This window comes from Paroedura picta, chromosome 5 (assembly GCF_049243985.1).
Source record: "Paroedura picta isolate Pp20150507F chromosome 5, Ppicta_v3.0, whole genome shotgun sequence".
Taxonomy (NCBI): domain Eukaryota; kingdom Metazoa; phylum Chordata; class Lepidosauria; order Squamata; family Gekkonidae; genus Paroedura; species Paroedura picta.
Window position 1 is genome coordinate 75,965,906 of NC_135373.1, and position 13,711 is coordinate 75,979,616.

The 13,711-nt window shown below is 44.3% G+C and overlaps 1 protein-coding gene across 4 annotated transcripts in view; it reads right to left on the bottom strand.

Moving 5' to 3' along the window:
- YAF2 (YY1 associated factor 2) overlaps window positions 1–13,711 on the bottom strand; it is a 53,382-nt gene that overhangs the window by 8,083 nt on the left and 31,588 nt on the right. For 2 of the 4 annotated variants that reach the window (XM_077338575.1, XM_077338573.1), the window contains exon 3: window positions 9,011–9,163. In XM_077338575.1, the coding sequence (XP_077194690.1) occupies window positions 9,011–9,163 (153 nt within the window). Of the gene's footprint in view, window positions 1–264; window positions 388–2,978; window positions 8,023–9,010; window positions 9,164–13,711 lie in introns of those variants that run through there. The other 2 variants (XR_013231153.1, XM_077338574.1) reach the window with 2 other exon arrangements.

A 13,711-nucleotide genomic window follows, 5' to 3' on the forward strand; every position in this document is an offset into this window, starting at 1 on the left:
CTTTGCGGCCTGGCACCGGGCCACGGCCCGGTGGCTGGGGACCACTGCTCTACTGGACCTAAAAAGCTATAGTATAAATCACAGTGGCAAAGTCCTTGTTTCCTAGGAAAGGTCACAACTGGTACATCAGGTGTAGCTGGAAATACATGCTACTCTCCAGAGATACAACCTGTAAATCAAGTTGCAGTGGAGGATCAAGGCTTACTTCTAAGCTGTAAACTTTGTCTTTATTGCTGAATCTGTCCAGAACAGCTGTGCACCTACCTACTCCCAAATTCCTGTCCAGAACTGTGCTGTTCACTAACAATATCTGTAATTTATCTGTATTGAGTTTCAGTTCATTAGTCTTTATTTAGCTCCAAATCAAAGATTCCACTCTTCCAGTATCTGAAGGATGAAAAATATATAATTGGGTGTTATCAGCATTCTGATATGTTTTCCTCCAAATTTCTATATAACCGCTTCATCTGGGAGATAAAATGGAATTTTACAGTATTCCATATTCTACAATCCTCTTCCCCCCACCCCAGCCAGGAAGAGATGCAACTTTCCCAATGCCAGTATTAACAGGTAGAACAGGTAGAACAGAAGAATATGATATACAGTGGTATTGAAAGCACTTCAGAGACCCAGGAAAATAAATCTCTTTCTACCGATAAGGCTTAATGAGTGGGAGTGGGCAGTTGAAACATTTTGCAAATATATATTCCTAATAGATCCTGTGAATTACCTTCTTCCATTGTTAACTTATGTGAAGGAGAAACTGGTGACACAGACAGACTTCCTCAGATTTTACCATAAATTTCCTTTTCCCTATAAATACCCCCCCCCCCCGACTTATCTAAAGGAGCCTTTGCTGCTGCGGGGGAGGAATGATGACAGAGACCTAGCTAGTGGGACAGAACTCCCAGCACTGGCATCCTCTGGGAAGCATGTATGTTGGCATGGTGACAGGGCATGCGGCTGAGCCAGGCGTCTGTTAAAAGTGCCTGACATTGCTCGGCCTCTTTCTCCCCTCAGGGCACTCAAAGAAGTGTTGCTTGGTGGGAGGGGCGTTTTTTCCTGGCCCAACCACCTAGTGACATCAGGGAAGCCAGGGTTTTTTTTGTTTTTTTTTTTAGGGAAAAGGGATGTGAGACACGCTGTGGGACATTGTTTGTTTTTAAAAAACAAACAAAAACAAAGCTTCTCACAGGCCATTTTATCAAAAGCGTTTGACCCTTCAAAAAAAAAAAGAGAGGGGGGAACAAGCGACCATGGCACCAGAAAAGGATGCTGGAGGAGGGGGAAAGGTGATGGGTCAGGGCATACCCCAGCAGTGAAGATGCAATTACTGGTGAACTGTGCTGAGCTGGTGGCAGCTGCTGGTTCCAGGGCCTTGGGAACCAGGGATGGGACAGGCCCATTTCATGATGCAGCAGCAGCAGGCTGCTCCGCAATTCATGGAACGCTGGGTGCATTAAGACGGGTGGCAGTGGTGCGGTGGATCCCAGCCACAGCTCTACAATGGGGCAGGCCCATCTTGGTGGCACGAATCATCTGGACCACCAGCCATGGGGGACGGAACATCCATGGGACAAGGGATTTTTCCAAGAGGGTATGCACAACCAAACCTGTCAGAGGTGGTTCTCAGGTTCACACATGTCCAGCCATCATGGGAATAGCAGTTTCTCATCTTAGTCACATGTAGCTCCATGGGGGCCAGGATACCAACAACCCGCCCGTGGCCAGGGGCCCATCAGACTTTGTCTGGACAAAAACATTTGGAGGGCCACTGTTTGGCTATGCTGTGGGACCACAGGCATGGACTGGGAGCAGGAATCCTGCCAGTACACAGCTGCAGGTATCAGCCTAGTCACCCCCTCACCATTTGGGTGACATGACTTTTAGTCCGCCAGCAAAAACGTATGGATTCCAAGAGATTCCTAAATGACCACTGCAAAAACCAGACATGTCATAATAATTGATAATGAAGAGATATAATATTTTCAAACATTCATTTTTCTTGGATCACAAATTGATGTGAGTGGGGAAAAAGTATGGAAATAAAATGTCAAATTGGTTTGAGTCACTCAGTAATTATGAGCTTGAACCAAACAAGGAAAAGCAAAGATTAGTTAGATGTATTATTTTTCCAATAGCCATTTATGGCTGTGAAAGTTGGATGATGAAAAAAATTAGATAAGAGAAGAATCTATTCTTTCTCTGGAAAGAATTCTTTCCCCTTTCTGTGGAAGCGGACTCAGAGGCTTGCTGTGGAGGTTGAGATGTCGAACCCCTGCGGGCTCCCATGTGGGGTGCCACAGAGGGTGATACTCTCCCCCACACTCTTTAACATCAATATGCACCCCCTAGTCCAGCTGTTCCAGGGCTATGGGCTGGGTTATCACCAACATCCGGATGACCACCCAGCTCTACCTCCTCATAGGCAGCTGGGCAGACTCCCCACCAGATATATTCATCAGATGTTTGGAAGATGTTCGCCAAGCCCAGCTATTAGTGCCCTACCTGTTCTCTGACCATTTGGCCACAGTGATACAACCCGGGCTAGGGCCTTTTCAGTCCTGGCCCCAACCTGGTCGAATGAGCTCCTAGAAGAGCTGAGGGCCCTGCTGGAATTGTCAGCTTTCTGCAGGGCCTGCAAGATGGACCTCTTCCACCAGGCGTATGGTTGAGGCCAGGGTGGAGTCCTGGTGTTTTCATTGGAGGATCCCCCCGATGCCTACTTAGATCTGGCTCCTCGCTCCCAGGGAAGAAAACTTGGCCTTCTGGTTGAATGGGGGAGGAGGAGGGAGGGGACTGGAGATCAGATATGTTGATTAAGATGTTGCCATCTATTTATTTACCTATTTTTGTTGTAAGTGGTGTTTTATGAGGTTTTACTGTATTGTTTTATTTTGTGTGAACTGCCGCACGACCACTAGAAGAGCAGTGGTATAAAAATAAAATAATAAAAATAAATAAATAAATATGGCCAGGAAGCAATGACTGGGTGCAGCTGGCACCAACCAGGTACTACACCGACTGGGTGGTACGCAGACCATACATGTGGGCATTCCTCCTACAGAAACTGTTATAGCAGAATAACAGGGACAGGCCGGTGCTAGGTGTACCTAGCTCTTCCAGGAATGTTCAACAGGGAGGTATGGAGCAACAAGAGACGACTGGGTATAAGAGAAAAAAGAAGCGAGGAGGAAAGTGCTCCAGGGCCCGGCAGGCTGCCAATACCTGAAGTGAGTCTTCCTCCTCTGAGGACAAAATCTTTGAAAGCCAACGGGATGGGACCTATTAGCTTCAGTGTTCTTACCTGGACGATGAATTGGCGGGATTCCGAGGATACTTATTATAAAGAAAAGGCGGGGTAGGCTAATCCATGAAGCCCCCTTTGGGTTATGCAGCTGGGGAAAACATGCCTTACTATGAAAATATGCGAGAGGACCCTTGATGGATATTATGTCGACATATTTAACATGGTGCAAATAGATGAAGATTTCCCAAAAACAAGGTCCAAAAGGGATTTAAAAAGGCTTTACAGAAGCACAAAATGATCACTCTTCACTAACTGGTTAAGGGATTACGCAGAATTTCTACGCCTTGTTGCCGGTGCTTACCCAGAAAGGAGTTGGCACTTGGGAAATCATGGAGGCCAAAACACTTTCTGGGGATGCAGAGGCCATGGTGTATGACAAGTAGGCTTGTGAATGGTCTTCAAACAACATCCAGGCAAGGTGGGACTTAAAGGACCACGATGCCTAGAACATGAAAGTCGGCCGATATGTCAGGCGGACAGAACAAGACAGATGTAAGCCCATGGGTAGGAAGGATAGATGGGGCAATTGTTGGGAATTCAACAGGAGCATGTGCCAATGCCACAGGTGCCATTTTGAGCACTCCTGTGAGGCTTAAGGTGGAGCCCACTTGAAGAAGGAATATGACAGATGCCTTTTTGTGGGGGCCAGCACTCTTCCAAAAAAGGGGGAGGGCTGGGATCTAACAACGGGAGCTACAACCAACTATAGTGCCTTCTGAGCTACAGTCTTTGCAGCAACACATTCGATAATCGGTGTTACTTTCATTCGTAACCTGATACACAAGCAAAGAGGCAATGGCATATCTCGCCAAGGGATTTTCTGAAGGTTTTTAATATTCCCTTTACAGGCCTGAGGGTGGCCACAACCTGTGGTAATCTGAAGTTCACGGTACACCTGCTGAAGGTCCTGGCGGCGAAGATACATAAGGAATGTGCTGCTGGGCAAATGGTGGGATTCCACCCCTTCGTAATTTGCCTGTGTCTCCATTGGGTTTGTAATAATAAAAAAAATGCCCTGAGTCAATACCATTTGATTTAACACCTTTCTTATCCCAGGGGTTCATCAGTAAACGATGCACTAGAGCCGGGGCTATGCATGGTGAAATATGCATCACTGGATCATGCAAATTCTATTAGGGCTCGTAGGAAGTACAAACTGTTAGTGTGATATCCAATCTGCCTTCTGCTTCCTGCAAGTCCACACAGAGGATTTCTGTCTGTTGGATTGGCTGTTTGGGAGTTATTGGTATGTTGAGAAGGCTATAAATATGGGTGGTTCCATATCATGTGATAACTTTGAAACATTTAGTATCTTCCTGGAATGGGTGGTCAAAGAGCGTACAGGATCAAGGAGCATACACATTGCTCATCAGTTTATTTTTTGATTGTGGGGTCCCCGGCCTCCTCGGCATGCACTGAGAGGTTGCTTGCCTTTAAAGTGTTGGTGGCTGAATTGAGGGTTTCTTTGGCAGAGGAGAAGGCTGAAGTACCAGTGGTCCTGTTGACTTACCTGGGAATCCTGTTCGATGTGTAGGCAGGCTTATCTCAGCTTCCTGCAGATAAGCTGGCCAGCTTGAGTCAACGGTTGGATAACACACTCGGGAAGAAAAAATGTACACTGAAAGGTTCTACTGGATCACCATAATCTCACCTGGCAGGACTTTTTGTGCCAACATGGCAAGTTCCATGTCAGGAGTGATTTCGTCTAACCACCATATTCGCCTAACTCAGGCCTTGAAAGAGTATTTGAAAGTGTGGCATGAATTTTTAGAACATTTCAATGACGTTTTAATCCGGCAAACTCCAATTTTTCCTGGGAAATCTCTCATCATGCATTCTGATGCCGCGGGAAGCCTGGGCTTCAGTGTTTACTATCAGAACAGATGGTGTGCCAGGCAGTGGGCAGACACCAATATTATGAGGGATCTCACATTCTTAGAAATGATCTCAGTGTTAGTAGCAAAGGTTCTATGCCGTGAGCTCTTTCAGAACCACGTGATATTATTTTGGTGCAACAACCAGGTTGTTGTGCACATCATCAACAAGCTGTCTAGCTATTCAAATAGGGTTATGTGCCTTGTGCACTTCCTGGTGAGCACCTGCCTGGAGAACAACTTTTATTTGGCTGCTAGATACATGCCTGGAGTGTTTAATGAAGTAGAGGATGGCTTGTCTCTATTCCAGGAACATTGGCTCTGGCTCCCACAACGAAACTGGCGCTGGACCAGTTCCCAGAAGAACTGTGGAAACTTGCCAATGTACCCTCTGGCAAGCAGTGAGTTTGTCCTTGGTCCCAGCTATGCGGCAGGCCTATTTGAAGGCAGTCAAGGGATACAGCAAATCTTCAATGACAGGGGTTTATCCCCAGCCATTACTACTGGTAGAGGATTTTGTTTTGTTATTTTGTGCATTTGCACTCCCCTGGGAACAGCACCATACTTTAGGTGTTCAACTGGTGGTGCTGTTGTTTTTGTAAGGTGCAGAATTGGTGGGAGCCTGCTACCTCTATCTTGGCACATAGGGCAATAGCCGGATGGAAATGATCGTCCCCCTCTCAGAATAGATTGCAGGAAACCAGTTTCTATACAGGTTTTAAAAGACATGTTGAATATACTACTGGGGATTTGTGATTCAGAATTTGAAACCACACTATTTCAATTTTACCATCACATTTTGGGGGGCATTTAGGTGCAGCGAGGTGGTTTAATCTTCTAGAATGACTCCTGGAGATCAGGCGTTGACTCTGTGGCACATACGAGTCAGTGACCAAGGGCTGTACATCTGGTTGGGACAATCAACAGTTGACCAAATGTGGAGGGTAGCAGCGGTGATATTACCAGTAGCCTCTGGCTAGGACCCTGTCCGGTTCACTGTATGTGGATGTACTTGCATATTTGCCCAAACATGGAAGGACTGCTTTTCATACATGCTGGTCTCAATACCAGTTAGTTGAAGTCATGAGGTCAGCTCTGTACAAGCTTGGACTCCTGGCTGAGCAATGTGGGATTCACTCATTCCGTATTGGTACGGCAACCCAGGCTGCCTCAGCAAGGTCATCAGTAGAAGGAATCAAGTCCCTGGGACAATGGAGGTCGTCGGCTTATAGGCAGTAGGACGGATCTCCTTCTCTGAATTTTATTTTCACGGATTTGTCTCCCCATGTCCAGGCCATGTGGATACTAGAACACAGCATAGTGTTTTGGCTTGCCAACTATGCTGCAGCATCTGGCTGGGCCGACTGCTTGGGATTGCAAGGTCATGGCCGAATAACCTGGCGAGGTCACCATGGAATGCACTGGAGGTCATTCATGGACATGCTGCTGAAAGCTGTTCAATGTGAAGGATCTCAGTATATGCTGTTGATTCAACTTGTTGAAAACAAGATATCAGAGACTCCAGGCCATATCCTGAAACAAACAATCCTGAGAGATTTGGCCATTGTCCAGACAAGATTTCCATGGGTGGCAACATCCTGATCTGCACCTTTGGAGCATTGTACTTGGTGTGAAGCAGTTCACCCAGAGTGGGTTGACATCGGAAGATGGCATGTGGACAAATCAGTCATCCACTTTGTGAAAAAGAATGAAAGGATTGTAATCCGACATCCAGACATATCATATAGGCCCCAACCTTTTTATCACCGGGGACCACTCAATGCCGGGGACCACTCAACGCCTTTTACTGAGGCCCGGTGGGGGGGGGGTAGTTTACTACTCTACTCTCAACCACTGCCCTAACGCTCTCTGATCGCTATGGTAATGTTTAAACATCCCTTCAAAAATAAGATACAGACACGCCACAACAATGAAGTGTGTTGTAAAGGGCTGGGGGGGGGAGAAGGCATCCTTCAGGGCCCACCTCCAATTAGTCGAAGGACCACATGTGGTCCGCGGCCCACAGGTTGGGGATCGCTAATATAGGCAACTCTATAAGAGCAATGGGGTGCACTTGTTGGACTGGGGCATGGACATCTGGCTCCATGGGATCTGACATGCTATTTTGAATTGGCTGCAAAAATGAGCGGTGGTGGGAGACTGAAGAGGATTATCCCTAATCGGGCTTAGTGGTGGAAGTGGAGCATGGGAAGGATCAATGTTGGGGTGGCCAAGCTTGTGCACTGGCCTCCCCTAGGTGGGGGGGGGGCTTAAGAGGCTGTGCGGATGCAAAGCCTGATTGAAGGCTAGCATTTCTGGGGGGCAGGAGAACCCAACAGAGGCTGTGCCCAGAAGGGTCACTCCATGTTGCCTCCCCCCTTTTCAGCCTGCCATTATGTCTGGGATTTTGGACTGGATAGCCAATGCAACCTGTTGAGGGGCAGGATCCTGTGGGCTGCCTTGTGGTCGGCTGACCACAAGAAGGCAAGATCCACTTCCCATGCTTGCCACACTCAATGCTGAATAAAGGCTGTGGCCAAATATTTTATGCCAAATTATGGTTGTCAGTGTCCTCATTAGGCGGTCAATATTCCCCTGCAAGGCAATATGAGCTGCAAATCCCATAATCTAAGATTTTGTTCAACTTTTTGATTAGATTCAACTTATTTTTTGGAACTGGGGAATATTACATGAGGCAAGTAATGATTTTCAGCTTTTCATAAGTTGTTTCTAGCAGACCTTTTCAACATAGACAACTCCAGCCTTTTATTTTTTTAAAAAAAATATACAAGATGGCTTCTGCAATGCGGCTCCAGGGAGCAGGCTTCCTTGCTGACCCTGCAGAAACAGACATTGAAAAGTTCTTTGAAAATAAGGGTGGGGGTGAAGGATGACGCCAGAAGTGATGCTTGTAGTGGGTTGTTGGAAGTGTGGGGAAAAGGATGGCCAAATTTTCCATTCCTTGCTATGACTTTCAGCTTGTTTTCCCCTGCAGCAAAAAAGGAACTGCAGATTTATCAGCGTTCCCTTATTGTGGGGCAATTGATGGACAGATTTGTGACAGTCCTCAGACAGCCATGGGAGGGTGCTGATGTCATCAGGAAGCGGGAATTAGCCCCACGACCAGACAAGCAATGAACCACCGCAAATTCCTCATGCAGAAAAGGTCCCAATGAGTGACTGAAAAAGGCTCAAACAACTTATACGTACCGACAAATTCACTGTGTACCCCAAAATTATGAACACATGCACTTTAGATCCGCACACACCAGGCCTATGGTTGAGGTCTAATAATTTACATCTGATCTCATGGACCTTTCAACCTGCACCTGCCAAACTATACTCCTTACACCATGCCCCCCAATCCCATTATAGGAATTTTTGTGGATAATATTAGATTTAATCTATCTGGAAATAATAATTCAAATGAATTTTATATTGTATTTTAGAATTTCATGTGATTTTAATTGTGTTGTGATCTACCAGGAATCTGGAAAGAGAAGGCAGAATAAAAGTTTACATCATCATCATCACCATCACCATCTTGGAGGAGGCTCCACCCACCGTATGATCATATGCTGCCACTCACCATGAAAGGGCTGAGTTGGCTTTTTTTCTCAACTAATCATTGCTCCCCACTCCTATCTGAAAAATCTATCCTTCTAAACTATCCTATTTCATGCTCCCATTTGAATTCTGAGTAAAATTAGTTTCCATGATCTGATAATCTTATCATAAAATTAACTGTTTCATAAATGTACAGAAGAATACAGATACCAAATTTTAAAATAATTTTTGAAGAACACAAAACTTTTCAGAATTTTACCTGGTTTTCTTATGACTGTTCTTTTTGCTAGGAGTTTCCTTTTCACTTTTTTCCTTTTCTACTTTGTCTTTTTTTTCTTTTTTTGATTGCGTGGGGGGCACAAATTGCTGGGTCACCTGTTGCGCAACCAGCTGAGAGACAGGTCGAGGTTTCCTGTGTGTACATGTAAGAGAGGTTAATCTTGTTAGCATCAGTAAAATTTCTGTATGAGAACTGATCAGTAGTATCATGCCCTCTAATCTTAAAACCCTAGATGTGTCTACCTATACATCTACCTTATTCTTTATAACTGCAGAAATTCCCAGAAAAAGCCTGAAAATATTCTCTTAAAATTGCCTTGAGAATTATGATAAAGTCCAAAATTTGAATTCATTCTATAAAAGGAAGCATTATATGGCAAAAGGGAAGTTTGGTTGTTAAGATCTCTCTAATCACAAGAGAACACATTATTAATAAGAGGTCTTAGAAACATAAGCTAGTTAAGCTAGTTAAATTAGAGCAAACATCATAGTTGTCATAATATTTCTTAGAAACAAGCCCATCTAGTCCTGGGAATTGTATTTAGCTGTATAAATCAACACAGATATTCTGATGTGTATATACGGAGGTAGTAGTGAAGGAAGAGTGGGGGAAATATCACTGAGTAAAATCTCAGGCCTTTAATTTGCATGTAGTTATGCAAGCTTAAACTCACTGACTCAATATAATTGTCTAAAGCAGTGGTCCGCAACCTTTTTCAGGCTGCGGACCGGCGGCGGCAGGGAGGGCAATCTCCCGGCCACGCATGCCGTGCATGCGCAGCCACAAACACACATGTGCGGCATGGCACGGCCCTGCGGAGGCAGGGAGCTGCGGCCCGGCACCGCCCCACGGCCTGGTGGTTGGGGACCATCGGTCTAAAGGACTGCAGTCTACAACTTGCAAGTGACTTCATTCCTTCTGAATTGTAGGACAAAAGTAGTATGTGACATGCCAGAACTTACTAAATTTTCTAAAAATCACTTCCCCAAATAATTTCTGCTGTGTGTTGCTGCTTTTGGATCATTTTCCTCACCTGCCAGCAGAATAAAAGCCAGAACAATTACTTACACATCTACACCTACACTCACACAAATAAGCAGTTGCTGCTAGGCTGTAGTGATGAAATAGGCTACACACTAATAATGCTTCCACAATGTGCTTTCAGTAACAGCACAAACTGATGCCAGTGCACATCCATATTGATCACTGAACCCACTGCACATCTGCATGGTCACTGACAGGGAAGGAGAATGGGGATACATAGCCTAAGTCCATTTGGGAATCCAGTGAAGTTAGGATAATAATTTCAGGGTTTTAATACAAATCTTTAATTGCAGTTCTGCAATGCAGCTGCTAGAGGTGCATGGTAGTCACAGCAGAGCAAACAGACTGACATTCTTAGTTGGTGTTGTTTGCCACCCTTGTATCAGTAGTTTTTAAAGAAAGCTCTTCATGGCTTCAGCCTTCTTTAACCAGGAGACTAAGAACATTTTCCTGTCATGAATTGTTCCTAAGCTCATCAACCAACCTGGTATGCCTTCATTTTTCTCTTTCTCACTATCTAATTCTTCTGTGTTTCCCCTATTTTTAGCACATGAGTATTCATTCTCATCTCTATCCCAGCTGGGCAGTTGCAATATAGTTGAATAAAAAATCTTTATCTCAAATTAGTATTTCTCAAGAATCTATCAAAGTAGTAAAGGGTGGTCTTTACAGTTTTGTACTGTGTGAGACAAATGTCTCATTTCAATAGGTCTTATTTCCAGTTAACAATAGTTATTCTATTCACAGTAACAAAAATATGTGATTTGTTTTGTCATATTTGTTTTGGATCAGGCTCATGGACGGACAAGATGGAATTTTTTCCATCATTGTCTTGGCAGCTTAGCACATTCAGATCACAGAAGGATCTTCAAGGTGCATTAGAACAGCAAGGCAATGTTGCACAACAATGGAGATAATTTGTTTTTAGCACATCAATACACGGTCTCATCTTCTTCCTGCCATATGGCCTTACTGTAATCACCTATGTTACCTGCTTGCTGCTTGGGAGTCCTTGTCCTTTTCTGGGGGTGAAAGGTGTATTCAGGGTCTGGAAAGAGTAAAGACTACTGATGTAGATCCTTTAATACTGGTTAATGGGACTAGCAAAACTTCTGGACCATACTCTTACATATGCAATTTTTATTTTATTTACTTCATTTATACTATACCCTTCTCCCAATGAGAATCTAAAGGTGGCTTACATAACCTTCCTCTCCCCCAAGAGGTATGTTAGGCAGAGAATGCATGAGTGGTTCAAGGTTACTCAGCAAGCTTCCATAGCAAAATACTATTTGGTTCCTCCAGACAAGGGGTAGTCAAACTGCGGCCCTCCAGATGTCCATGGACTACAATTCCCATAAGCCCTGCCAGCAAATGCTCATAGGAATTGTAGTGCATGGACATCTGGAGGGCCACAGCTTGACTACCCCTGCTCCAGACAGTAATCCAACATTCTGTTACAGCATTCTGGTTCTTAACTGTTGAGTACCCTTTAAAGGTAATTTTTATTGTATACACCTAGTCAGTATTTTCTGTTGTCATTATAAAAGGTATATAAAAGCACCTAAAGAACCAACTTTAAAGATAACTTTAAAAATTGTTATTTTAAACACCATATTTAAAGCTCATGAAGTTCCATATTTAAGTTCACATAGCTTCATATTTCCCCCTTCAAGGATCGCTGCCTTGTTGTGGCAAGGGGGCTTGCGTAGTTCAGTGAAGCTATGAGCTATGCCATGCAGGGCCACCCAAGACGGACAGGTCATAGCTGAGAGCTCTGACAAAAGGTGATCCACTGGAGAAGGCAATGGCAAACCACTCCAGTATCTTTGCCATGAAAACTCTATGGACAGTTCCAATAGGCATAACGATATGACGCTGGAAGATGAGCCCCTCAGGTCGGAAGGTGTCCAATATGCTACTGGGGATGAGCAGACGGCTAGTACGAGTAGCGCCAGAATGAATGAAGCGGCTGGGCCAAAGCCGAAAGGACGCTCAGTTGTGGAAGTAACTGGTGGCGAAAAGACAGTCCGATGCTGTAAAGATTTTTATTCCATAGGAACCTGGAACGTCAGATCCATGAATCAAGGCAAGCTGGACGTGGTTAAACAAGAAATGAGAAGACTGAACATCGACATTTTAGGAATCAGTGAACTAAAATGGACAGGAATGGGTGAATTTAATTCAGATGACCATCAGGTATACTACTGTGGACAAGAATCTCGCAGAAGAAATGGAGTAGCATTCATAATCAATAAGAGAGTAGGAAAAGCAGTCTTGGGATACAATCCCCAAAATGACAGAATGATCTCAGTTCGAATCCAAGGCAAACCATTCAACATCACAGTGATCCAGGTCTACGCTCCAACCACTGCTGCTGAAGAGGATGAAGTTGATCAGTTCTATGAAGCCCTACAACACCTTCTAGAAGCAACGCCCAAAAATGATGTGCTTATCATCATGGGGGATTGGAATGCTAAAGTAGGAAGCCAAAAGATAACTGGGATAACAGGCAAGTTTGGCCTTGGAGTACAAAATGAAGCAGGGCACAGGCTGGTAGAATTTTGTCAAGAGAATACAATGGTCATAGCAAACACTCTTTTCCAGCAACCCAAGAGACGACTCTACACATGGACATCACCAGACGGTCAACACAGAAATCAGATTGACTATGTGCTCTGCAGCCAAAGATGGAAAAGTTCTATCCAGTCAATAAAAACAAGACCAGGAGCTGATTGTGGGTCAGATCATGAGCTTCTTGTTGCAAATTTTAGGCTTAAATTGAAGAAAGTAGGGAAAAGCACTAGGCCACTCAGGTATGAACTAAATCATATCCCTGACGAATACACAGTGGAGGTGACAAATAGATTTAAGGAATTAGATCTGATAGACAGAGTGCCTGAAGAACTATGGACGGAGGTTTGCAACATTGTACAAGAGGTAGCAACTAAAACCATCCCAAAGGAAAAGAAATGCAAGAAATCAAAATGGCTGTCTGAGGAAGCTTTACAAATAGCTAAGGAGAGAAGGGAAGTGAAAGGCAAGGGAGAAAGAGAAAGATACACCCAATTGAATGCAGAATTCCAGAGAAAAGCTAGAAGAGATAAGAATGCCTTCTTAAATGAACAGTGCAAACAAATAGAAGAAAACAATAGAATGGGGAGGACCAGAGATCTTTTCAAGAAAATTGGAGATATGAAGAGAACGTTTCATGCAAAGATGGGTATGATAAGGGACCAAAATGGTAGGGACCTCACAGAAGCAGAAGAGATCAAACAAAGGTGGCAAAATTATACAGAAGAACTATACAAGAGTGAGCTTAACATCCCTGATGACCACAATGGGGTAGTTACTGACCTGGAGCCAGACATCCTGGAATGTGAAGTCAAATGGGCCTTAGGAAGTCTGAGCAACAATAAAGCTAGTGGTAGTGACAGCATTCCAGTTGAACTATTCAAAATCTTAAAGGACGATGCAGTAAAAGTGCTACACTCAATATGCCAGCAAATTTGGAAAACTCAACAATGGCCACAGGATTGGAAAAGGTCAGTTTACATTCCAATCCCAAAGAAGGGCAATGCCAAAGAATGTTCAAACTACCGCACCATCGCACTAATTTCTCATGCTAGCAAAGTT